The sequence below is a fragment of the Vulpes lagopus genome, chromosome 2, assembly GCF_018345385.1.
Source record: "Vulpes lagopus strain Blue_001 chromosome 2, ASM1834538v1, whole genome shotgun sequence".
Classification (NCBI taxonomy): domain Eukaryota; kingdom Metazoa; phylum Chordata; class Mammalia; order Carnivora; family Canidae; genus Vulpes; species Vulpes lagopus.
This window is the reverse complement of record NC_054825.1, coordinates 11,956,848-11,983,853: the sequence shown is the minus strand read 5'-3', so window position 1 is coordinate 11,983,853 and position 27,006 is coordinate 11,956,848. Positions and strand designations below refer to the sequence as shown.

At 41.2% G+C, this 27,006-nt stretch overlaps 2 protein-coding genes and 2 non-coding genes across 4 annotated transcripts in view; 1 reads left to right on the top strand and 3 right to left on the bottom strand.

The window, feature by feature from the left end:
- Window positions 1-220: 220 nt before the first annotated feature.
- Window positions 221-1,323, top strand: NANOS1 (nanos C2HC-type zinc finger 1). Its single transcript, XM_041738703.1, has one exon. The coding sequence runs from the start codon at window positions 350-352 to the stop codon at window positions 1,223-1,225; it is 876 nt and encodes a 291-aa protein (XP_041594637.1). The 5' UTR covers window positions 221-349; the 3' UTR covers window positions 1,226-1,323.
- A 4,197-nt stretch (window positions 1,324-5,520) lies between these two features.
- The window catches only part of EIF3A (eukaryotic translation initiation factor 3 subunit A), a 37,225-nt gene continuing 15,739 nt past the window's right edge, over window positions 5,521-27,006 (bottom strand). The window contains exons 8-22 of the mRNA XM_041744208.1: window positions 25,185-25,289; window positions 24,709-24,807; window positions 22,774-22,890; window positions 22,345-22,530; window positions 21,272-21,619; window positions 20,830-20,934; window positions 20,628-20,741; window positions 18,883-19,005; window positions 17,991-18,144; window positions 17,250-17,434; window positions 13,276-13,364; window positions 11,966-12,627; window positions 9,196-9,427; window positions 8,309-8,490; window positions 5,521-6,743 (exon numbers count right to left, since the gene is read on the bottom strand). Of these exons, the coding sequence (XP_041600142.1) occupies window positions 6,514-6,743; window positions 8,309-8,490; window positions 9,196-9,427; window positions 11,966-12,627; window positions 13,276-13,364; window positions 17,250-17,434; window positions 17,991-18,144; window positions 18,883-19,005; window positions 20,628-20,741; window positions 20,830-20,934; window positions 21,272-21,619; window positions 22,345-22,530; window positions 22,774-22,890; window positions 24,709-24,807; window positions 25,185-25,289 (2,931 nt within the window). The 3' untranslated portion in view covers window positions 5,521-6,513. The remainder of the gene's footprint in view (window positions 6,744-8,308; window positions 8,491-9,195; window positions 9,428-11,965; window positions 12,628-13,275; window positions 13,365-17,249; window positions 17,435-17,990; window positions 18,145-18,882; window positions 19,006-20,627; window positions 20,742-20,829; window positions 20,935-21,271; window positions 21,620-22,344; window positions 22,531-22,773; window positions 22,891-24,708; window positions 24,808-25,184; window positions 25,290-27,006) is intronic.
- Window positions 23,228-23,356, bottom strand: LOC121486006. Its single transcript, XR_005986491.1, has one exon. It is a non-coding gene; the product is annotated as a small nucleolar RNA SNORA19 (small nucleolar RNA).
- LOC121486007 lies at window positions 24,945-25,074 on the bottom strand. The gene has a single exon (XR_005986492.1). It is a non-coding gene; the product is annotated as a small nucleolar RNA SNORA19 (small nucleolar RNA).

Genomic DNA, 27,006 nt, shown 5'->3' with positions numbered 1-27,006 from the left:
TCGCGGAGTAGGAGCCGCCGCAGCTGGCGAGGCTGGCGCAGCGCGCGGGGCGCGGGAGCCGCGCGGGCCGGACCGGGGCGCGCGCACCGCCCGCCCGCCCGCCCGCCCGCCGCTGGCGCGCCCGCCTCCGCTCCGCCTCCGTCCCCGTCCGAGGCGCGGGCGGGGAGGCCGGGGCGGGGTAGCGCGGGGGGCAGGGCCGCGGCGGCGAGGCCGGGGGAGGAGCGGGGCCCGATAAAAGGCGGCGAGGCGGCCCCACCCCGCGGCAGGCCGGCGGGCAGGCTCGGCGCTTCCCTTCCGTCCGGCCCGCGCCGGCCGCGGGGAGGCGGCGCGCGCGGCCCGCAGCCCGCCCATGGAGGCTTTCCCCTGGGCGCCCCGCTCGCCCAGCCGCGGCCGCGCCCCCCCGCCCATGGCGCTCGTGCCCAGCGCCCGCTACGTGAGCGCCCCGGGCCCGGCGCACCCGCAGCCCTTCAGCTCGTGGAACGACTACCTGGGGCTCGCCACGCTCATCACCAAGGCGGTGGACGGCGAGCCGCGCTTCGGCGGCGAGGGCGGCGGCGGCGGCGCCTCCGCCTCCCCGCCCTCGTCGTCCTCCTCGCCCTGCTGCTCCCCGCACGCGGGGGCGGGGGCGGGGGCGGGGGCCGGGCCCGGGGCGCTGGGGCCGGCGCTGGGGCCGCCCGACGACGACGACAGCGACGGCGACGAGCCGGGGTCCCGGGGCCGCTACCTGGGCGGCGCGCTGGAGCTGCGCGCGCTGGAGCTGTGCGCGGGCCCCGCCGAGGCCGGGCTGCTGGAGGAGCGCTTCGCCGAGCTGAGCCCGTTCGCGGGCCGCGCGGCCGCCGTGCTCCTGGGCTGCGCGCCCGCCGCCGCCGCCGCCGCCGCCGCATCCGCCGAGGTGGCGCCGCGCGAGGAGCGGGCCCCGGCCTGGGCGGCCGAGCCGCGGCTGCACGTCGCCTCGGGGGCGGCCGCCGCCCGACTGCTCAAGCCCGAGCTGCAGGTGTGCGTGTTCTGCCGGAACAACAAGGAGGCGGTGGCGCTCTACACCACGCACATCCTCAAGGGCCCCGACGGGCGCGTGCTGTGCCCGGTGCTGCGCCGCTACACGTGCCCCCTGTGCGGCGCCAGCGGCGACAACGCGCACACCATCAAGTACTGCCCGCTCTCCAAGGCGCCGCCGCCGCCGCCGCGCCCCGCCAGGGACTGCCCGCCCGGGAAGAAGCTGCGCTGAGCGCGCGGGCTCCGGGCCGCCGCCGCCCTCGCCGCCGCCCTCGCCCTCGCCCTCGCCCTCGCCGCCGCCGGGGACAGCCGCGCAGCTCGCCGCCGGGCCGCCCGGGGGCGTGCGGGCGCCTTCCAAAGCCGCCGGCCGCGCGCAACACTTGGCTGCCGGGGAGCCGGGGCGCCGGGGCGCCCGGACGCTGCGACCTCCGTTTGCTGCTCTCCACTTTCTAGTTTGTGCACATCCGGACGGAGGAGGCTGGGTGTGTATCCCGCTACCTGCGAGGGCCGCTTAGTGGCGCCGTTTATTTACTGTAGACGTCCGGTCTGTTGGAGACGCGCATCAGGATGAATGGGCTCGATCTGCTCTCCGGATGGTTAGTTTTACGGAGGCACTTTACTAGGTCTAGAATATTTTTTTAAAAGCCTCGTGACTGAACTTGGAACCTGGCGATTTTATGGAACTGTCGGCAAAATGACTATTTTATTGTTTGGAAACCATATTTCTTAGTTGTCCTTAATCAGTTAACTCGGATTCCAGGTGAAGCAAGCGAGCCCCCCCACCCCCACCCCCCGGGGGCAGCATCACCGTTTTTGAGAAGTGAAGGTTTAGTAAACTTTCCAGTATTAATTTTGTGTGGGTAATTCCCTCCTTGTGGCTTGTTTCAGTCTTGGCTGGAGGTGTAAAAAATGCACAATCTGTAGCAAGTAGAATACGGCTCCTTATCCTTTCATGTACCAGATCTTTTTATTACTGAACTAGCAACTAGCATTTCCACCTTGAAAAATTGTGCCAAGTTATAATCCTATTGTGTATACACTTGGAAATTGGTGCTGTTTAAAAACTTGATTTGTGTATTTATACAGTAACCGTATATATGAATTCATTTATCTTGCCTATAACTTTGCTACCTGGCCTTTTGTACATGCACACCCACCTCCCCATTTCCCCTGCTCTTTAAAAACATTTGCAACATTAACATCAAAAGGGAGCAGTGTTAGTTCACGCTGCTCAATTTCAGAGTTCCCAAGCAGTGTAAAGCTCTTTCCAGCTGTTGCCTCTCAAACTCAAATGAAAGATGCAGTCCTTTGAGCTCCGGAAGGTTAATGTAATAACCTGTGTTCAAGAAGGCTTCACTGCGGGCTGTGTCTGGCTTTACGCTCAGGCGGTCCTCAAACCAGAACAAGCACGGAAGGAATTGATTGTGGAGTGGGGGGTGAAAACAAGCAACATGGCCTCCCTCGTGCTCCCTTTTTCCCTGAAGACCCTAGTCTGTTTCTGGAATCCCGCCATTTATCCACAATTGGAGATCAGACCTTAGGCAAAACCCTCCTTTACCGCCCACCCCTGTTTACGGCCAAGCCAGATGCCACACCGTGGCTTGTAACTACCCTCAGGACAGATACAGGAGGCAAAACAGAAGTGAATTAGGATGAAAGTACACGAAATGTACAAAGTACATCGCTATCTGAAAACCGTCCCGTCGCAAGTATACAGATTCAAGGAGAATTCAGCTCATTAGACGTTAGACTGCTTTTACATCAAACAGCTTCCTCCATGGCAGACTGGCTTGAATACTCCCTTGAGCGTATAAAAGATGCTGAGGTGAAGACTGGAAGGCTTTGAGCCTTTTTGGTCAAAGGAAGGGGTGTCAGAAAAACGGGGGAGAGGTTCAGGCAAGAAGTACACTGGCTAAGAGAAAATCCCTTCCTGCTGGTCTAGCCTCAGACCACAGAACTTAAGATATGACTGGTCTCAAACTTAAGTAGCTAAATAAAACCATGTAATTATTCTCTTGTGTTGTGCTAGAAAATGTACCAGTTTAATTTTGGTCTTGGAGAGTTGTCAGGTCAATAAGAATTCCTGTTACCTCTCCTACACCTTTTCAAAGATCACCAGAAACAAGGTATTCTCTACCCTGGAAGGAGTAGGCAGGCTAAGTACTTTGTATTTTCAAAGGACCAAACAGTCCTTTGAACAATAGTGTTAACACTGTTTCTAAGGTCTCAGGCATGTGGCTTTGACATACTCAATACGAGAATCCCAAGTGAGATGTGCCTACTATGAATTTGATACTGACACCATCCCTGTTTTACCAAAACTGTGAACATGTTGAACATAGAGTTCACTTAAGTCTTGAGAGTATCAAGAAAAGATATCTGAAAGGCCTTCTACAACTAGTCTGGCAGCCATCATGTTAATTCATTTAAAACACAGTCATATCAGCCCCTCTCAAATTGGTCTTTTTCCAGCTAACGTTAAAACATTGGGAGTTAAAACATACACAGAGAATATTACTATGGTTAATCTTCTAGAGATCTCTCAGGAAAAGTATACTAACCACTCTAATCCACTTAAGAGCAAATCCAGAACTCTCAATCTAAAACAAATTTAAATACTTGCAAAATTAAATTTAGGGTATGGGGCACCTGGCTGGCTCAGTGGCAGGGCACATGACTTGATCTTGGGAGTTGTGAATCTGAGCCCCACATTGCCAAGTAGAGTTTAATAAAAACTTCAGGGTAAAAGAAACCCAACTTTTAAAGTTTAAAAAATACAATTAGTATGACAAAGTTGTCATTTTTACAAGACTATGCCATATATTTGGCTAAATACAATGTACGGAATCGTTATAAAGTTTTACCAGCTGTGCAGGCAAGACTGCCTTACCCTGTCCTTTTCTGTAGACACATTTGCAGGGTGTAGCTTTTTATTTCTTTGGATTTTAATTTTCCTATGCAGTCCTTTTTGGAAGCTGAAGAGTAACTTTGATTACAAAAAATTTTGGCCTAGATTGTAAATACCCAAAATTATTTTAAAATTATACTACAAATATGTGTGCCTCAAAGGAAAGGGCAACAAAGTTTCAGTGTTAGTCCTAACCTTCTAGTCTGTGCTTAGCCACCTGAGGAACATTCCTTCACTCTTTCCAGTATCCAATGTTAGACTTGTAAAGTTAGAAATAAATCTACAGTCAAATATCTTTAGTGGGCAGCCCAGGTGGCTCAGCGGCTTAGTGCTGCCTTCAGCCCAGGGTGTGATCCTGGAGACCTGGGATCAAGTCCCACGTCGGGCTTCCTGCATGGAGTCTGCTTCTCCCTCTGCCTGTGTCTCTGCCTCTCTCTCTCCCCTGTTTCTCATGAATAAATAAATAATCTTAAAAAAAAAATAAAGAACCAGAGAACACTTAAAAAAAAAATCTTTGGTAAGAAATGAAACACAGGTAAAACACATAAAAGCATCCAAACACAGATGCCAACCTCTCCCTGGAAGCCACTACAACTAAGGCGATGTAAAAAGTCTTTTCTGGGCCACTGTCTCCACCTGCAGATCCATGTATATTAAGAGCAATGGTGTTCTTGTTTAGAAATGCAGAAGCCACTGGGAACATAAAAATCTAAACACAATGAGTAGGGTTAGATGTTCAGTTTTCCATTGATACCTGTGAATACCTGAGGAAGAAGGAGGTGGCTATGAGGCCTTGAGTAGAAACTTAAGAGCAGGACCACAAAGCATCAGGAGACTCTTCTGCCCCCTTTCCAACTCCCAGGACAAAGAACTTTCGGGCAGCATATCTGGGAAAGGGTAGGTTTGCAGACTAGCCTAGGAATCTAAGCATCAGACATGCATCCATTAACTCACGTAAACAAATCAGTGTAAATGAATGGTCCCCTGGGGACAATCAGTGCTGTCACAGGTATAGTCCTGTTCTAATGACTGGAGACTCAGCAGGTTACTGCCCCAAGCTCTTTAATTTGTTAAAAAGAAAAGGCCCTCCCCCAAAGACCTTTTAAGATTTCCACTTGTTTGAAATACTAGATATTAAGAAATTTAAATGTTGAAAAAAGTGGTTTCCATCACTGTTAACATCAAACAGAAAAGGCTGCATCTGATTATTTTTAAAAAAGCTTCAGTACTCCCTCTTCTGGCCTTATTAAATAGCTGTGCCAACAGGAGTTCTCACCTCCACTCAATCCTGGAAGTAATTCACATGTCTGTAGCCACTATCAATTTGCTACTAATATTCTCTAATTTCAGAGGAATACTGAAAAGAGTAAACCACCCACCCACCCACATATACAAGCTCACAGAGAGGACAGCGTTACAAGGAAACTAAGGGGTTCCTCAACTAAGGAAGGAAACATCCTAGCCACGTTGGTTTTCTACTTGAGTTATTTTTTGTTCCTACATACTGAGACATTTAATGTCAACCAAAAAAACTCAAATTCAACACGATATACAAAAACTCATCATTAGTAAGTAATAAAAACACTTTGGCTGTAACTACAAATCAACACCAAAACAAATTCTGTAAGTATTTTATTTATCACTGAAGAAAAAACACAGCAGCAAGTTCTGTGTTGGCTTCAATAAGACCAAATAGTTAATCTTTGACATAGCTACGACATTCCAAAATTGAAGTCAACACAGTCATTACTACAAATTACTTGTTGAAAGAATCTATCCTGAAGAGAAAGGAAATTAGGAAAAAGAATTTAAACAATTCCTCCAAACCACACATTTATAAATATTGTCATATTTAAAATGCTTGAAAGGCATGAATTCTCCATTAATGGAAAAGCAGTTTGCTATTGGCAACAGAAAAAACTCAGCAATAGTTTTACCAAATGCTTTAAAATTTAAAAGCTTTAATTGTTTTGGATTCACACTTGAGCAGTATTCTTGTCATTTCAGTGACTGCAAATTGCTTTATACTCACCTCTCAAGTAAAATCTACAGAAAATCCCACTGTATCCAATGTCTGTAATGTTTACTGCACTTATAGCGAACCTAAAAACTTTCTAAATGTAGTTAATATAGTAAATACCTCAAAATATCTAGAGGTATGTCTCAACCGCTAATGGTGTGGAAGTCGTTTCAGCCCCTGCTTTGAAGAGTCTTCAAATACATTTTCTTTAACAGAATCATACCTCATTCCAAATTAATATAGTATTTCAAAAACAAAAGAAAAAGATCAGTTCTATACCAAGATACAGGTGTTACTCCATACCTGACGGATTCACATTTTAAATTTATTTTTTAGTTTTTCTTTTTTGTAAACAAATGATTGATGAAATAATGCAACACCTTAAATTCCAGAAAATGGCCTGGCAGTCCAACCTCCTGTGGACACGGTGCACGATCAATCTATTATAGAGGATTAATACAAGTTCATGCTTTTTGTGTTATGGTGAGACAACATTAAAGAATCCAATTTAGACTGGTTGAAGCACAAGTATAATAATCCTTGAATGTGATCAAACATATGAGACATGAGTCTGAATCCATTATCTTGAGATTTAACGTCGTACCGTGGTCCATCCATCTTCATCAGTCTCATTTTTAGTACGACGAAGAGATTCCCTATCTTTCTCAGCTCTCCATGAGGCCTTCTCTTTTTCACCTTCTCTTTCCCTGTCTCGGTCTCTTTCTCGGTCTCTTGAAAGAGCAGGGGGAGGAACACGACGAGGGGCTTCCCGGTCTTCGGCCCGCTCATCTTTCCTGTCATCAGCACGTCTCCAAGAACTTACTAAAAATTTTAATTAAAAGAAAAAGAAAGTAAATTTATACTGTATTGTACTGGTTCAGACTAAACAGAACTTCAACAAAAGGAATGCTTCCAATTACTCAGAAATCCTATATATAAAGGTAACCACAGAGAATCCCCATTTAAGAAAACAATCAATATATTTTAATCATTTTGATACAATTTTTGGCAAATTCTTCATAGCAATACACTTGAGAACTCAAATTTGAAACCATGGCCTGGGAAGTATCCTAATGGTTAAAATAATTTAAGACAAAGTGACAAAAATCTGAATGAAAAATTTTAAAGGGACACCTGGGTAGCTCAGCAGTTGAGCATCTGCTTTTAGTTCAGGTTGTGATCCCGGGGTCCTGGGATCAAGTCCCACATCGGACTCCCAGCATGGAGCCTGCTTCTCCATCTGCCTAGGTCTCTGCCACTCTCTCTGTGTGTCTCTCATGAATACATAAAATGTCAAAAAAAATTTTTAATTAAAAAATTTGCTTTTGTTGAGTAAATCATGAAAGCAAAAATGGCCATAAGGACTGCATTATACCTTTACTTTACAGGTATCATATAAGAAAAACTCTTATAACCCCATTGTACAAATGAAACACTTAAAGTTTGAGATAAAAAAAAGTTTGAGATAAGTACTTAGTTAAGTGCAATGGCCATTTTCAACATTAAAAAAAAATTTTTTTTACTAAAGTTTCAACTGTCACAATTTCAGAGAAAGAATGCTTTACACTGTGCTTACCTACCAAGACTTTACTTTTAAACAACCGACAAATTATTTCCTAATTACACAGACTTTTAAAGCAATATGTGTTTACCATTCAATTAGCCTACTACTATACTGTGACTTTAGATATAAACTAACTTCACATAGTGACTACTAAGTTTATAAGAACTGTGATTTTTTTTAAATTTATTATTTTACACAGGGAGAGAAGAAGTGAGCTGGGGGAGGGGGCAGAGGGAGAGAGAATCTCTCTCTCTTTTTTATTACTTTTTTTTTTTTAAATTTCATTTATTTATGATAGTCACAGAGAGAGAGAGAGAAAGAGAGAGAGAGAGAGAGACGCAGAGACATAGGCAGAGGGAGAAGCAGGCTCCATGCACCGGAAGCCCGACGTGGGATTCGGTCCCGGGTCTCCAGGATCGTGCCCTAGGCCAAAGGCAGGCGCCAAACCGCTGCACCACCCAGGGATCCCCTCTCTCTCTCTCTTTTTTAAAGATTTTATTTATCCATTCATGAGAGATACAGAGAGAGAAAGGCAGACACAGGCAGAGGGAAAGGGAGAGAAAATCTCAAGCGGACTCCCTGCTGAGCATGGATTCTGACTCAAGGCTCCATCTCAGGACCCCAAGGATCATGACCTGAACCAAATCAAGAGTGGGGCACTTAACTGACTGAGCCAGGCACCCCAAGAACTGCAAATTCTAAACTGAATATTCATTAGATTACTTTTGATGTTTATACACAAATGAGTGAGGTAACAAAGCCCAAAATTTCCCCAGAAATTACTGTTTTCCAATAGTTCAGCAACACACAGACCATCCATTACCTTCTTCACGTTCTGATCGGAGAGGAGGTCCTCTTCGGTCTCTGTCATCTCGCCTTTCCCTTAGATCACGGCGATCATCTCTCTCCCGACGACGGTCATCCCGATCCCTATCTTCACGGCGATTTGAATCTCTCCAGCTCGAAGATTCTTCCGCTGGTCCTCTTCTCCACCCTCCTTCATCCCTGGAGCCATTCAAAATGACATGTTAATTTCTGTCATTAGACTCCATGAGAGCACAACCAAGTTGGTGTTCAGAGTTTACAAATTCAACAGGGATGACCCTTTAAATTTATGACTTGATCTCAATCTGATGCCTTAGGTAAAGAGGTCAAATGAGAACATCTGTATCTGTCCTGTCCAACACAGCCCACTGTGTGCATGTAGCTACTTAAATACAAATTAATTGAAATAGAAACAAAACATTCCATCAGTAGCACTAACCACATTCCAAATGTTCAACAGCCAAATGTGCTTGCTGGCTACCATACTGGACATTGTAGATACAGATGTTTTCATCCTTGCACAAAACTGTATTAAATGGTGCTGGTCTAGATTAATCAGCACAGAGCCACAGAGGCCAGAAGCACCAAGTTAGAACTGTTACCACTAATAAGAGTCAAGGGGCTCTTAATAATTTAAGGGCTATAAACCTGAGTAACTAAACGACAGGGGAAAGGCAATGGACTGGTGAAGATACCTCTGTAACTAAAGAGTCCTACAACCTGCAGACAGCCACACAGTATCAGCCTCACTTTCTCAACTTTGTTAAGAGGGGACATTCAGTTGAGGAATGAGGCATACCATTTCTCAAGACTTTTGGGAAAACACCAAAGAGAATGAGAATCCTAATTGTAATTCCACAAAGAGTTCCAATCAGAGCATCAAACCTAGGTCGTCTGAAGCGGTCCTCTCGATCCCCATCTCGATCTCTGTCCCGCTCTCGCTCTCTCTCTCGGTCTCTTTCTTTCTCTGGGTCCTTGTCATTTTCATCACGATCTTGGTTCTCTCTCTCTCTCTCTCTCTCTTTTTCCCTATCCCATTCACGTTCTTCTGATGGTCTCGATTCTCGAGGTGGACCCCAACTCTCTTCTCTGGCCTTTTCTTTCTCTCTCCATCCACCTGTTTTGTTTTTTTAAAGAAGCAACATTTTTTTTTTAATTCTCAAAAAAACACAGATTGGTAACTATGAAGAGAGATCTAAATGCTGACATTAATATCACCATTATCAATGCTCATTTAAGACACTCCAGCTTCATTTATAAAAAAATCAAAGCTATGTATCTTATTTTGCAGAATCACAAGGTCCTATTTATGACTACCTATCACTGTTTTTCTAACCTAAAGGGAGGAACATGTAAGACAAAGGAAATTTATAGAATCTGGGTTGAGTGTTCCATATGCTGAGATTTCAGATATAAAAATCTTCTGACAATAAACAGACAACATATTTTAAGCAAAAAACTTGTAAAAGTTGAGGCAAGAGCTAGATCTCTGAGAGACAATCTAAATTTAATTAATTTCGTTCCTATCTTACAACATTTTCAAAATCTTTATAACCAAAAACTTTTTCAAATTCTTGCCCTCTACCATTTACCACCCATGCAATCATGGAACAAAGATAAATCCTTTGATCAGTATCTCACAGTTAGCCACAGGACACCCCAATAAAGAAACATTATATACATGCACAAAGAGATCAAAGGAACAGATTTAAATAAAAACCTATTACAAAGTTAGCAACTATTATTGTTAATATTTATATTACCATGTGCCACAGCACTATTCTAAACCTTCTGTGTAAAAAAATAATAAAAAATTAAAATAAATAAATAAATAAACTTTCTGTGTATATGAACTTATCTAGTCCTATCCATAGCTTTGAGCTAAGTAGATTCCATACTCACTAATTTACCTACTTGCTAAAATGTATTTGTAAATAAATTGCTAACACGAGCACTCAGGTACTTTTATAGTCACCCACAGACACATGCAGAGTGATCAAATACTTGAGTCACCTGCAGAGCATGTTCACAGTAGAGGTCGAACAGGGCAATACTGTCTTCTTCCTGAGGCTCTGATACTTTAAAACAAGTGCCCTTCTGGTGGTCTATTTACTGATAGGTTTTTACCTTTTTGTGCTTTGTTGGCCTTCAAGTGCTATGCTAAAGTGCTATCTAGTGGACCACACACAAGAAGGCGATGGACAGCCATATAAGAGAAAGACTCATGTTAGAAAAGCTTCATTCAGCAGTTACAGCGCTACTGGCCATGAGTTCAATATTAATGAATCAACAACATGTATTAAATAAGGTATCTTTAAAACTGAAATGTACAAAAGAAGGCTGTGTTCACTGGTTGACAGAAATGTGACAAGAGGCCTCAGAGAACCAAACCTTGTACTACCTTCCCTTAGGACCAATGGTTCAGTACTCATAGTGACTTCATAAAACATCTACTGTGAATTAATGAGAATCCATGACATTGTTATCTCCATTTTACACAAGGCAAAAGAAAGTCACAGAGCCAGACAGAGAAATGAGACCAGAAGATACAGAAATATGGGACAAAAACACAAAGGGCAAAGAAAAGGAGGCTACTTGCTGAAATCTGTGTTTAGAATGCATTACTCTGGTTACTGCACCAAGACTAAAACTGGGAGTGGGAGAGCCTGGAGGGACCACTAGCAGCCAGAGTTGAAGGAAAGAATGATGGTGGCTCAGACCCAAATGCATGCAGGGGACAAAGAGAAATGGGTGGATCTGAGGAACTAAAGAGGTAGAACTGAACTAAATGAAAGATTTAACATAAACGACAAAAGAGGGTAAAGGAGAACTCCAGATCTCTAGCTTATACGATCAGATAGATGGTGGGTCCCCAAAGAGATGCATGTGGGTGTGAACTGTTTCGACGAGTTGAATGTGACAGACACTTCTTTTTTTTTTTTTTTTTGACAGACACTTCTAGGGAGAAATGTGCTATGTGCAACATGCAGCTGGAAACAAGGTAAGAAAGAGGTCATCTGGAGAAGACAGTAATGGAAATCACAAACTTATATACAACTGCTCAAGAAAACTAAAATATGAAAACATGAGCAGGCCCAAGACTGAGGGGAAAAACTGAGCTCTTCCCATAAGCATAATCCCACAGTTGGAAGAACAGACAACATTAAGTCTATTTTTTCATTATCTACACGAGAAGGCTGGTCTAGGACAGAACCTGAAGAACATCCATACTTAAGGAATGGGCATGGGAACAAGAACCCTCAAAGAAGCAGTCAACTGGCAGAATGAAAACAAAGCACGCATCACTAAAGCTGAACAGGGGGTGAAGTAAATTATTTAACTTTTGGTGTGTGGGATATGGAAGCCAAGCCCCTAACATAAAAATCACTGCACAGATATCGAAGGGAAGATAAAAGACCAGTTTATCTGGAAACTAGTAATAGTCTCATCAAAGTCATACCTACATTAAAATTTAATTTTTTCCAGCAAAGAACTTTTTATTAAGATTATCAAAATATAATCATTTGAGATGTCTCGTTTGAAATAATCTACAGAAGTTATTAGCTCATATAAAATTTCACTTTCTAGTTATAAAACACATCAAGCAGATTTTATAAAGCATCTAAAGCTGGTTTTCTGAATACCAGAATTTTACCTGGCTTGACAAATGGTCTCCAGGGACCAGGTCTTGAGTCATCGCCCCTTCTGGGAATCCGATCATCATCCATGTTTCTCCAAGGCCCCCGGTCATCATCTGCACCGCGCCTGGAAATTCTGTCATCATCAGTACTCCTCCAAGGTCCTCGATCATCATCCAGCCCACGCCTGGGACCCCGGTCATCATCCATGCCCCGCCTGGGACCCCGATCATCATCAGCATTACGCCAGGAAGATCGCTCGTCATCTGCACCTCCTCGCCGTGGCCCCCGGTCCTCATCCATCCCACGTCTTGGTCCTCTGTCCTCATCAGCTGTTCGCCAACTTCCTCTGTCCTCATCCAGTCCTCGTCTAGGTGGTCTATCATCATCCGCATGACGCCAGCTCCCCCTATCTTCATCACCAATTCGTCTGGGAGGTCTATCATCATCTGCATTGCGCCAGGAAGGCCGGTCATCGTCTGCCCCACGGCGAGAGAACCGGTCTTCATCAAGACCACGTCTAGGACCTCTGTCATCATCCATGCCACGCCGGGGAATGCGATCGTCATCTGGTCTAAGAGAAGACTCTCTCTCTTCCTCATCCCCCAAGCGCCTTGGCCGATCTTCTTCTCTTCTATGAGGCCTCTCCTCATCCCGCCCCTCTCCACGTCTCCACTCCCTACAGATCAACAAGCCAAACATCTTTAAGAGCCCATTTTCTTAAAAAGCACATGCTATCTTTGGGAATTACTTCAGTCCCTTTTAAAAACCTCTTCAGCCTAAAATCATTATTCCTAGTCCTGAAGGAATATATGCTATTAATAAAAAATAATACAACATAAAATCTTACATCAATAGCTAAATAAGCAAACAACTTCCTTAAACAAGTCTCTAACTGGACTTGTATATAAGAAGTATCTAGGCAAATTCTAAATCTAGTACCTATGAACTTTCAAAACTCTGTATAGGACTTAGGACCAGCAAATATGCTTATCATGAGCAGTCCCTTTCAAAGAATGGTTCAGATTATTTAACAAATTTAAAGGAAAATGAAAATAGGTTCTAGAACTGTTCATTCTTATTATAATCTCAAAAGCACTCAACTAGGGAATAAAAAGGTTCTGAAGCATATATTTGTCAAAATTTTTAGAAATCAGTAATTACAGACTTGTTGAACTATGAAAAACATTTCAGTAACAGACATGCACACAACTCTTCATGGTTGTCCTTTCCCCAGCTCCACAAAATAAACCAAACTTAAAAACTGCTAATATGGTATTAATAGGACCTATGACTAATTGATACTATTTTCCTTAACTCTACTTACTTCTCTGGTGGGCCTCTTCTCCACTCGGAATCTACTTCAGGTCCTTTTCTCCATGTGCCTTCTGAATCTCTATCTCCCCAACGAGAGTCCTACATTCACCAAAGTTAATGTGAGGCACTAATTGGCAACACTTATTACAACTACTGGTATTAGCAAATGTTTTTGCACTTATTCCTTAAATAAAAACAAGTTTCAAAGTAGTTGTTTTTTTTTAACCTTAAGTCAGAGTGACGGTACACTGAAACTGGCATTCTCATGTATTTTGAGTTGTTTTATTTTATTTTTTTATTTTTTGAGTTGTTTTAAAAATCAACCAAATACCACCTAAAAACAATCTGGCACACACCCATCCCCTGGAAGTATTAAAGTATCTAAAGGTATCCTCTGGCCTCAAATTTTCTTTTTGAGATTATGTGAAAAAACCTGTGTCCTAAATGTAGATCACAGTGCCTCCTAAACAGAAGTGGAACACATGAAATGTCAAATGCGGGATGGTTCAATTAACAGTTACTTCCCATTTCAAAATACTATGTTGTCATTAAACATTATGGGAAGGGGATCCCTGGGTGGCGCAGCGGTTTGGCGCCTGCCTTTGGCCCAGGGCGCGGTCCTGGAGACCCGGGATCGAATCCCACATCGGGCTCTCGGTGCATGGAGCCTGCTTCTCCCTCTGCCTGTGTCTCTGCCTCTCTCTCTCTCTCTGTGACTATCATAAAAAAAAAAAAAAAAAAAAAAAAAAAAAAAAAAAACACATTATGGGAAGGGTGTGGGGAGATAAACACTCTTAAAGTGGAAATGTAAAATGGGGTACAACCTTTGGAGTGAGCAATGCACACAATGTTAATCACGAACACCTCTAACACAGCTCGATTGCTCCTACAAACATAACCAAGGCTACAATCAGCAATTGAGAACACTCTGGAAAATAATGGAACAAGACCTAGGGCAGGGGTGGGAGGAGTAAGAGAATAATCTAACAAAGCTAACAATCCGAAGTAAGAGAGTAAGAGGATCTTTAAAATTTAAGTGTTTTGGAAACAAAACCCTCCCATAACTACCATAAAAAGCAGTGAAGGGGGGCAGCCTTGGTGGCTCAGTGGTTTAGCGCCACCTTCAGCCCAGGGCCTGATCCTGGAGACCCGGGATCAAGTCCCATGTCAGGCTCCCTCATGGAGCCTGCTTCTCCCTCAGCCTGTGTCTCTGCCTCTCTCTCTCTGTGTCTCTCACGAATAAATAAATAAAATCTTAAAAAAAAAATCTTCTCTAAGGTAAGTAAATTGCACCCTCTGACTAAAAAGGCACAAGCGCCAAAAAAAGAAAGGTTAATAATAAAGACTATATACTTAGGTGACTAAACACAGTTTCAGTAAAATCCTCACACTCCCTTTACTGCAAGAATAAATTCTGAAAGCTCCCAAAGATTAAAACAGAATTTACAAAAGTAATAAAACCAAGACTATTATCAAGATCCTCTCCCATCCCTGAGAGCATGATCTCAAAACTTGAGAGAAGATTCTGAACTGACCAAACCATGGCACAATTTTTCAACTGTGAGAAAAAAAATAAAACCTCTTTTTGACACAGACACAAAGACAGCCTGGGGGAGGGGGGAGGAACGGAAAGGATACACAAAACAAACAAAAACATATCTACAAAGAAAAGATGATACAGTATTAAACATTTGAAAGTAAATATAGTGTTTGCCAGTATGGTTGTAAAACTGCTACCTGAGTCCTAAATAGATAACATGTTTTAATGAGCTGGAAGTAAAAATATCCTGCTTACTGCAATGAAACAAAGTAAAAGCATGTTCAAAATTTTTTGTTCAGAGAAGAGAGTTCTCAAAATCTACAGTCTGTGAGGTTTAGATTAATTTTAGGAAAAAAAAAAGATGGTAATCACAAATAAAATAATAAAAACTACTGAGAAAGTTCTTAAATTTGGCTTAAAGAGGTAGCAGAAACATAGAAATAAAAACCTCCAAAATAAACGTTAAGAATAAAACCAAATAGTCACTGCCATGTTAAATGCGAATAGATAAATCTAAAGACTCCAACTGAAAGGGAAGGGAGGCACAAAAGGCTGAAAATGAAAAGGATGAACAGATAGATGTGCAAAAACAAAAACAAAAACAAAACACACACACAGAAACCCATAATCCCAGGTTTAAATCACCTCCCTTTCTTCAGAAGATGAGGCTCCCATAAACTAATGGAATGTGGCAAATTAAAATAATACAGCAGTTCTGAGTCCATACATAAAACACACAGAACTTTGTGTCCAACAGAAAAATACACATAACATATTTTAGGACACAAAGGGAAAATGTATTAAATTCCCAAAAAATTAGAAATCATACAGGCCAGGGGTGCCTAGGTAGCTCAGTAGGTTAAGCATTTACTGTTTCAACTCAGGTCGTGATCTCAGGGCTGAGATCACACCAGACGGGGCTCAGCAGGGAGATGGCCTGATCCTCCACCCGCCGGCACGAGTGTTCTCTCAAATAAATTACTTAAAAAAAAAAAAAAAAAACCCACACAGGCCACATTCACTGGTTAACAGAGAAAAATAAAAATTAACAGAGTAACAAAATCAGAAATCTAACCATGTATGTCTTAAACAGAAATTAAATGAACAGGTCCTCCAATAAAGAGAACTGACACACGTGTGGCAGAGATGAATGGAAAAGGCAGGCAAGAAATTCTCCTGCTACTCACCTCTTAACTTCGAAAATAAATACCTTAAGGGGGAGCATAAGCACATCCAAGATACCGAACACACAGAAACACGGTAAGGCATAAAACTAGCTCAGAATGGCTAGAGTACAGGTGATTAAGAGGAAAATGGCAACAGATGAAGGTGATAGAAAACAGCACTAGACAGGCCTGGATTGCTAAAGCAGGTTTTACCTTTGGCAAGTACAGAGTATTAATCAAAGGGAGGTGTGGAACCCAAGAGCAGGTATAATGATCAAATATGCATAATGAAAAACAAAAAAACAGGATACAACGTAGAAAGAAAAAAAAAAAAAAGAGGATACAACGTAGAAGGTCTGAAACTGGGGAAAGGTTATAATCAGGAAGAACAAAAAATAATGCAGGCAAAAGGAAATTCTGAATTAACAGAAAGGACAGGGAGGAGGAGATAAAAAATTCCATGATTGGGGCGCCTGGGTGGCTCAGCAGTTAAGCACCTGCCTTTGGCCCAGGGCATGATCCTGGAGTCCTGGGATAGAGTCCCACATCGGGCTCCCTGCATGGAGCCTGCTTCTCCCTATGCCTGTGTCTCTGCCTCTCTCTCTCATGAATAAATAAAATCTTAAAATAAAATAAAAAAACTCCATGATTAAGTGGGTAATGGTGCCACCAATCAGGAGCAGGGATTGGAGACAAAGGAGATGGGGGGGGGGGGACACACAGGTCTATTAAAGATAAATATTTAAAAAATAATAAAATTAAAAATTAAATATATTCAGAGCAGCATTTGAATCACTTGGGAATACTGTTAAAATGCAGATTCTGTTCAGGTTTGACAGTGGGCTAGAGATTTTCTAACAGTCTGGTGAATATTCACTGCTGGTCCACCAGACCCATCTTTGAGTACTAAGACTTAAGAGAACTCATATCATCCTCTGAATTCACAGCAACCCCCTTCAAGGAAACTAGAATAGTCCCTCTTCCATTCACTAAAGAGTGTTTTTTGGTCAAATACTGAGGTCTTAGAAGATTCATTCTTACTGAGAGGGATTCTAAACAGAAGCCTAAAACACAGCTTTGCTAACGTTTAAGTCTAATCATCCCCCCTTTAGGAAACTATCTTTGGGAAGACAAAGTAATACCAGAATTTAAAAGAGATGAATGCAACCAACTCAAAATACCAAGCCCAGACGCTGACACATGTACGGAGGTATATGGATCATGCAAAAGAACTAGGTGACAAATACATCACAAAAACAGAGTAACTTCTATATTCACCTTTCTAGAAAGTGGATCATCACCAAGTCTTCTCTCTTCCTCTCTACGTCGTTCCCTTTCTTCAATTTCCAGCTCTCTTTGGCGTTTTTTCCTTTCTACTTCTTCTAATTTCTTGACTCGCTCCTGATACTCTCGTAGCTCTTCCTCACGTTTTGCCCGTTCAGCACGCTCTCTCTCTTCACGCTCTGTATAATGTAGTAGGGTTATCAGGTTAGTGTGCATTCTACTGGCATCTTTCCCTAGCGCTAGGTCTACTTTGCTGGTGCAGCATGAGGTAAAAGGAAAAATCTTTTAAAAAACTTTAAGTACTTTATAATCAGAAGATATTCAAGTAAAATAAGTATAATTATACCACCCAACACGAATAGTTTTGTAATGACAAAAAGATACCAGAATCCCTCCCCAACTCCTTAGCACCCGGGATTTCCAGATAAAGGATCATTTGACAGACTACAGCTGGCACATGTTCCTCACTATATGTTACTACTACATAAAATACAGTGATAAAAATTAAAAGGTGTTATTTTTAAAACACCAAAAATTTGGAAATAAGCTGGTAAAGGACATAACATCCTCATCTACAACCAACTTCAGATAACTAAAAGTTAGGTTTTAGTTAGTTGCAGATAAGAAGCCAATGATCCTGGTTCCTTGTTCCTGTATTTTCTGAACATGATTGCTATAAACTGAGTATCAAACCGGTTGCCTTATACTACACCTCCAATCTTGGCCTATAAATACCTTTCAGCATTTGTTCTTCTGCCCTCCTCTGTTCCTCCTCTTCTTTTTCTCTGTGGTAGGTTATTCTGCGCTCTTCTTTACGTTGCCTTTTACGTTCTTCCAAGCGATTATGCCTTTCTTCTGCTAATCGTTCCTCAAACTGTTTAAGTTTTTCCTATTAATAGAATGGGTAAAAAACAAAAGTCAAAATTCTGCAAAAATACACACTACTTATATTCAAAAGTTTACAAAAACTTCAAAAGTTTACAAAAAAGCACAAGTTTTTTGAAACCACAGGAATCAACTTTCAAGTACAAAAATTTCCACATGGGGGCGCCAAAGTGGCTCAGTCCATTGGATATCTGTTTCTTGGTCTCAACTCAGGTCATATCTCAGGGTTAAGAGACTGAGCACTGCCCCCTTCACTGGGCTCTGCTTTGGTGTGTGTGTGGGGGCCTGCTTGAGATTCTCTCTGACCATCCCCACCATAAAAAAATGAAATCTTTAAAAATTTCCAAATGACTGTGGAGTTTCTTCCTATCTCAAATGCTTTAAATTTTACATTGTTGATCGCTATTTTCTACACCCAGTGGGTTTTTATACAAAACAAACTGAAGGACTAAATTAGAATTTAAGTGCAGGACATTCTGATCTGCCTTTTCCTTTCTAAATCAAACAGTAAACAAAAGCAAATTTTATGCAGTCCACTTTCACCTTCAGAAAAATTTGTTTACAGCAATGGTTGACTGCTTAATAGCCTAAAAAATATTTTCAGAAACCTTCTATTAAAATATTATTTGAACAATCACTATAAAATGTCAACTCAAGACAGAATGTACCAACTGTGTTAAAGAACCACCTTAAGGCAAAACTAAAAAGCTCATAAATGTTTTCCTGAAACCAGCCATTTCACCTCATAAACAGACTGTCGTGCAGCCTTGAGTCGCATCACAAATAAATCTCTGTCTTCAAGCATCCGTGACATTCGATTCTTATGTTCAAGAGCCTTTTCACGTTCTAGTTGCATGGTAGTAATCTGCAAGTACATAATATAAAGTTAAATTTCAAAGCATTTGTTATCTGATTAGTAATTTACTCTTAATTCCTGACATATTCCTGAAGAATGACAAGCAGCTCCTCTGCCCCTTCTATCATGCCATAGAAATGGAAGGGTTACTATCATCTATGGCAACACATATTCCTAGGAAGGCAATAAGGGACAGAAGACAGACAGATAAAGGACCCCTGCAGTTTCTCTGTAAGAACTGTTTTTATTTTGGCCCAAAATACTGAAAATTTTTATAAAAGAAAAACTAGAACGTAGACAGTAACACAAAAGACTTCATGGTAATAATCACTATGGTTTAATTATAAAAAATATTTTCTCTCTTAAAGAAAACTAGAGGGCAGCCCAGGTGGCTCAGCGGTTTAGCGCCGCCTTCAGCCCAGGGCCTGATCCTGGAGACCTGGGATCGAGTCCCACAGTCGGGCTCCCTGTGTGGTGCCTGCTTCTCCCTCTGCCTGTGTCCCTGCCTCTCTCTGTCTCTTTCATGAATAAATAAATAAAATCTAAAAAGAAAAGAAAACTAGAGATTAAGATAGGATGCACCATTGATTTAAGTAGGCTATTCCCTTTGCACTTTAAGGGGGGAAAAGGAAGCTTTTGAGATAGTCTGTAGCAGATCATCTCAAGTATTTTACCTGGTCTGCATGCTTGTTTCCCTAATTGTGTATGTTATCACAAAAATTCTAACTTCTGAAAAAAATGGGAGAAACTGGCAAATGAAGCCCAGAAAGATAACTTAATTGGAACAAGAGACTGCATTCTCATACCACAGTCCCCACAGTTGTGCTGCCTGTAGTTATTTTCCTTTTCTTTTTTTAACCAGAATGGGGTCACTAGTTTTTAATCACAAATGTAGCCACTACAAGCACTTGAAAACCTTGCTTTTCTTTCATTATATAAATACACTATGTATACTAGCAAAACATCAAAAGGAACTGCCTAGTCATGAAAGACCATGTACTATCCGACCCCATTTACATAAAAGGTCTGAAAAATAGGCATATCTATGGGACGCCTGGGTGGCTCAGTGTTTGAGCATCTGCCTTTGGCTCCAGTTGTAATCCTGGAAGTCCAGGTCAAGTCCACATCAGGCACCCCCAGGGGAGCCTGCCTCTGCCTAGTCTCTGCCTCTCTCTCAAATAAATAAAATCTTTGGGGGGGGTGGGGGCGGCAAATCTAGAGACAGAATGTTGACTGCTGGCTGCAGAAGGCCAAGGTGGTGGGGGAGGAAACAGAGGGTCTTTTGGGATATGTTCCAAAATTAGATAGCTGTACAATTCTATACATATACTGAAAACCCTGAACTGTACAGTTTAAATAAGTAAACTGTATGTATGGCATGTGAATTATATCCCCATAAAGCTGTTTTTTTAAGTAAACATTTCAGCTGCCCTTTGTATTTTACAAGTTTCATTGTTTAATCTCTTGTGAATTTCAATCTGTCCATCAATCTGTTAGTATACAGCCACTAAAGCACCATTCCTGGCAAGAGAACACAAAATAATAAATTTTGAAACTGTGGCCCCATTACTGACAGAGGATTTAATTATAGCTTACAGACTACAAATGTTACAGGTAATCAGAAACCTTACTCTTTCTTCTTCCTGTTGTTCCCACAGATCCATGTCTTTAATCCTCTGTTCTTCATAAGCACTCTTTATCAATGGGATTTCCTCCAAGCGTTTAGCTCTTTCAAAATAGTCAATCTGAACGACATGAAAACAAATATAGTTTAAAAATTTGTTTCAGTTAATCTGGCATGTTAAAAGTTTACCAACCGGTTCTTTCATCTACCTTCTTTTCTTGATTCTTCAGGCGCTCCTGAAGTTCCTTCTTTTCTTTCTCCAGCTGTTCAACCTGTTTAGCCATGATGAAATCTGGATCCAATTCCTCAAGATCCTGAAAAATATCACAAATGCACACTAATAATATAAAAGAAATGTGTATGGAATAACATTTTCTAAAATCAAAATGTAAATTACTTTTTATACAATGAGTAGATGCTCACAATGGGTAAACTTGGGCAATATAAAAATGCTTTACGATAGCCATATTTCTGTTTCAATATATGTTAAAACCTGCAGAGCCATTAAAAACAAATGTTTTACTTCACAGATGAAAAAATCAGGCATACCAACGGAGTGAAAATAACCAGACAAGCCAATGTAATCAATAAACAGTAAATGACTATGCTTCTGAGATGTGGATCAAAGTTAAGAAGTAACGTGCTACATACTTCAATGTCAATATCTTTGAATGCTTTGGCACCCAGTTCTGTTTTCTTGATCTGCTCCAAACGCTCACGAACAGTTTTCTTTTTGATTTGTTCATGTTCCTGTAAGATGCGCTCTTTCTCCCTCTCCTTTGCCTCCTGTCGCAGCCTCTCTTCTTCAGCTTTCCGTACTTTCTGGAGCTCAGCTTCCCTCTGCTCCAGTTCTTCCTTCTCACGCTGAATATTCAGACTTTCAAGGCGCTCTTTTCTTTCCTCAATTGTCTGACGGCGAGCCAGGATACGCTGATGCTCTTTTCGTGAATTTTTAAGGTACGCAGTAACAGCCAACTGATGCTGTTCTTCTTTCTCTTGCTTCAAAAACAAATGCGTTAAAAAAAAATTTTTTTTCTGTGACATATCATGGTATTAGGCATCCAATAAATTACTAAATAACCCTGATGCATTACCCTTACATGTGTCTGCTTTAAGAATAGGAGATGATGTTATTCGAACTACTAGTTCCCAGCATCAAAAACTATGACCTATATAGTCTTCTATTAATAGGAGTGATGTAGTTAAAGAATCTTTGTTAGTCAAGTTTTCTCTGCAACAAATCTACTTTAAAGTAAGCAAGCCAGGGATCCCTGGGTGGCTCAGCGGTTTAGCGCCTGCCTTCAGCCCGGGGAGTGATCCTGGAGTTCCAGGATCGAGTCCTGTGTCAGACTCCCTGCAGGGAGCCTGCTTCTCCCTCTGTCTGTGTCTCTGCCTCTCCCTCTGTGTGTCTATCATGAATGAATGAATGAATGAATGAAGTCAGCAAGCCAAGAAGAAATCCTAACAGAGCACACAGATTAAGAACTTAACTAAGAAGGAAAAGCTCAAGAAGCAAAGGACTCCCTAAAGAGCATGGAGGTGGGGGTAAGGGAATCCATCATATGCATAGCAGGTGTAACACCCATACTAGCAAATACAACTGAATAGGAAATATATAATAAACCAATTTTCTCAGACATCATCTCAAACAAACCTTTTTGCACAAGACATAGCATAATGGCCCCTCAAAAATTCTGTAGATCATTTTTCTCAAAGATGCATACCAGTATATGAGCTGGCTTAATGACTTCAAGCGCCTTTGCAAGTACTGAGGACATTGCTGTTAGCTGATTTCTTATCTGTTCCGAAGGCATGCTTTGCAAATGAGGACCAATTGGAGCATCTTCTCGAGTAGCATAATTCAAATCAGATCCAAAACTAAGGGTCCGAGAAGTGTGGTCAATACGAACCTTTGAGAATTAAAGGATACCATCAATAGTTGTAACTATATATAAATATGAGATACTCTAGAAATGAATGACTTTTGATAAAAAAAATTTCAACTGAGACAAAAATTAAGAATGTTAATTACAAAAGCCAGAAAATTGATTCAGTACAACTTTAAAAAGGTGCCACTGAACCAAAAGCTGACAAAGGGTATATGTTTTTTAGTCCTTAAAGGCCTTCCACCTAGTATCCCTTCCAGCACATACCTGCAGGTCACAATGCCTGGCTGCATCGACTATAGCCCGTTCCAGTTGGAAAGCATCAACAAAAGGAACCAGAGAAGTCAAACGAGAAAATTCAATGCTCTGATAAATTTGTGCCACCTGCATAAGAAACACAAGGTTAGTAACAACAGCTATCATTTGACATTTTTTCATGCAGTCTTACACAAGCATGAGAAGTAGAAATTATGCCCATTTCTCAGAGAAAAGAAACTGAAGCTCAGAGCAAATGTTAACACTACGCTGCTGGAGCTGGAATTCCAATTCAAGGCTACCAATCCCAAATGCTATGCTTTGAATCATCACAGTGTAACATTCCTCAGAAGCTAATACTTTCAAATCCTAGTTTTATAAAACAAAAATCCCTGAATGGCCACATATTTGTAGATAAAGACTTGCTACTTACCTAATTCATCTGAACACTTTCAATAAATTTGTTATGTGTCTGAAGGAGACTGGCAGCATTACCATTTAGTTATACTGCTAATTAACCTTCAACTATTTGTATAGCACACAAGAAATAACACTGCTCACATATACAAGAAAAGCAGGTCAATGAAATGTGCACAAATACTCCAAGTGAACATACCATAAAAGCCCCCTCCCAATGAAATAAACGGAAGACGGGATCCCTGGGTGGCGCAGCAGTTTGGCGCTTGCCTTTGGCCCAGGGCGCGATCCTGGAGGCCCGGGATCGAATCCCACATCAGGCTCCCGGTGCATGGAGACTGCTTCTCCCTCTGCCTATGTCTCTGCCTCTCTCTCTCTCTCTCTCTCTCTCTCTCTCTCTCTCTCTCTGTGTGACCATCATAAATAATAAATTTAAAAAATTAAAAAAAAAAAAAAAGAAAAGAAATAAACGGAAGACAAAACAGGAACACTGAAGCCATATCATAAACCATGATCTTCAAACTTACATAAATCATACTAAAATATTTTTACCAGTATTTCCTTTGACTAACAATAAGTAGTGTAAAAGGTTCTCCAATCACTACTGGTAGTATTCATTAATTCAATCTTTTTTTTCTAAGATTTTATTTATTTATTCATGAGAGACAGAGACAGAGAGAGAGAGAGAGAGAGAGAGAGAGAGAGGAAGAGACACAGGCAGAGGGAGAAACAGGCTCCATGCAGGGAGCCCGACCTGGGACTCGATCCCAGGTCTCCAGGATCATGCCCTGGGCCAAAGGCGGTGCTAAACCACTGAGCCACTGGGCTGCCCCATTAATTCAATCTTAAAGAGCTATTAAAGCTTTAAATGTGTAAGCTCTGTGACTAATTCCACTTCCTAGACTACAGAAAGCCACAGAAGTATGCAAGAATACATATATGGAAATATTCACTGCTGCAACATTTTCTAACAGCAAAAAAAACCCTAGAAATATAGACTTCCATCAATAGAGTCTGAATACATAAGTCACAGTACCCTTTAGACAATGTAAAACCATGGAAGTATTAAAAGGAGTAAGATCTAAATGGCTAAAGAGGAGAGATGTACAAAGACAAAGTTATACAATAAAAGAGGGGATCCCTGGGTGGCGCAGCGGTTTGGCGCCTGCCTTTGGCCCGGGGCGCGATCCTGGAGACCCGGGATCGAATCCCACGTCGGTGCATGGAGCCTGCTTCTCCCTCTGCCTGTGTCTCTGCCTCTCTCTCTCTCTCTCTGTGACTATCATAAATAAATAAAAATAAATATTTAAAAAAAAATAAAAAAATAAAAAATAAAAAAATAAAAGAGGAAAAAGAAAACTGCATAGAATAATTGTTTTTCAAATCAAAGACAGACTAATTTTGGCAAGGACAGAATTTGGTGAAGTGTTCACTTCTTAGGTGATGCTAAAACTTTATTTTTGTGATAAAAAAAAAAATCAAGGGGAGAAATTCCTGTTCTAAATAAAACATTCATTTAAAAGTGTCTACCTGCTGCAGAAGACGGAGTATGGTATTGTTTTGCAGCTGTGGAACATACTGTTGCAACTCTGGTTCCTTTTCGGGTTGTTCCCTAACCCAATTCAGAACCTGTAAAATCCATTACATTGAAAGAGAATTACACTTTCTAAATAACAAACATTTGTGAAATTTTCCAACATTTTTTAAATATATAAAAGCATCCCACAGAGAAGGGAAATACACATGTAATACAAAGCTATATCGAGACCTGTCTGAAGGTGACTGACAGCAATGGCTACATTAGTCATGCTGCTAATTTACCTCCAAAGATTTTATTTAGCACATCAGAAATATCTTTTCTCTTGACATAAAGAAAAAAGACAATGAAATGTGCACTAAATTAAAACATATAGGGAAATTCTTCTCTCTCAATATAAATACAATCTGAAATAGCAAAAAGGCCAGCTATATGGTAGCATAAACAAAACTAAAATACAAAGTCTTACCTTTGTGACTCTCTCACAGAGTTTTAGTGGGTTAAATTCTACTTCCAGCCAATTGTAAAGGTCTTTCACTTCAGGGACAACATACTGTAGCACGTTGAATCTGACCTACAATTAATAAAAGGTTTAATTAACTGAAAGGAATTTTCCAACTAGATTTCCAGTTGAACTGAATGTAAGTAAGAAAGATTGGAAATAGATTGGAAATCTAGAAAATGTCTGAAAAACCAGCCTCAACCCTTTAAATTTATCAGAGGAATTTAAAGGAAAACTACCTTTGGATCTCTAACCCCAAATTATGCATCTACCTAGAGTAAAAAGGTCTCCAAGAGCTTAATAAAGATACAAAAACTCCTAAATCATGATCAATAAAATATTTGTAAAGACAACTCATAAGGCCAACTTAATGTACTGGTAATAATAAATAAAATACCACAGCTTACAAATAATTGTAGCACATGCAAATTACCATGACAAAACTACTAATAGCCCTAAACTAGAAAAAAAACCAATACAAATAAGGAGACATTCTTATACAGAAATGACCAAAGAAAAACCAACTACATTCAACATGTGAATAAATCTTGCAAAAATAATGGTAAGAACAAAAACTTAACATATTATTACATTTATAGAGAACTTAAATCTCATACAAAAAGTACACAAGCAAGTTAATATGTGGTTACCAATCAGAGCAGTGGCTATGGGGGAGAATGAGGAGTGGTGACTAGAAACCACCTTATGAGAATTTACCCAATTACATTTATGATTTACATTCTTATACATGACTAGAACACAGCTAAGGGTGCCACTGCATAACCGTTCTTAAAAGAGGCAAAAAGTGTCCTAATTTCATAAATCTCAAAACTGCCCATAAGTGAATCTTCTCTTACCTAAAAGCTATAAACTAGGGCACATAATGTGTTTGGATATCTTTATCCTTCATATGTTGGGAAATGCTAACCCAAAGACAGACTAGCTACAGCGACACAGCAAGACTTGCAAGCACATGAGTGTGTCCCATACAGACCTATGGGTAACAAGACGGGTAAACAACAGTGGATCCTATCTCCACACACAGACACTCTAGTCTGCATCTCCAATGCAAAATGGGTGCACGACTGATGTCCCACACTTCTTGAATACTTCTCCTTGGAAGGGGCCCTATATATTTATTGAAATTAGCTGTGGTATAAACATTCAAATAAAATTCTCCCAGCTTTTATTCCTAACAAGAAGTTATTCTTGAGGGATGCCTGGGTGGCTCAATGGTTGAGCATCTGCCTTCAAGCTCAGGGCATGATCCCAAGGTCCTAAGATCAAGTCCCACATCAAGTTCCCTGCAAGGAGCCTGCTTCTCCCTCTGCCTATGTCTCTGCCTCTCTCTGTGACTCTCATGAATAAATAAATCTTTAAAAAGAAATTATTCTTGATTCTCCATTTAGCATCCCTTCCCCCAAAAAAGAAATATGCTAAGACGGGCTACTGTAATCCGTTAGAGTATATTTCTCACTAAAATTTATAATTGGCTTTCTGCACTAAGAACCAGTTGCTAATGAAATTGGGGGCATACAGAGAAATACTGTTTTACAGATAAGGTGGTTTTTAAAAAATGACCACAAAGGGAATTTGCCTTACTACTATAATAGAAAAATATCATAGGAGAAAACTACTTAGTTCTTAACCAAATCTGCCAGAAAAGTAAGGCCTTTTCTCTAGCAACTGTCCCTCTTTTTTCGCTTGTCTCAAAGTAGTTTACTGGAGGTCTTAAATTACAATAACTACTAAGTCAGATTACTGAGTCAGACTCCCTAAAGTCTAAATC

Excerpts from the sequence above, each read along its gene's own strand:
- NANOS1 (XM_041738703.1), top strand. The coding sequence starts at position 350 with ATGGAGGCTTTCCCCTGGGCGCCCCGCTCGCCCAGCCGCGGCCGCGCC.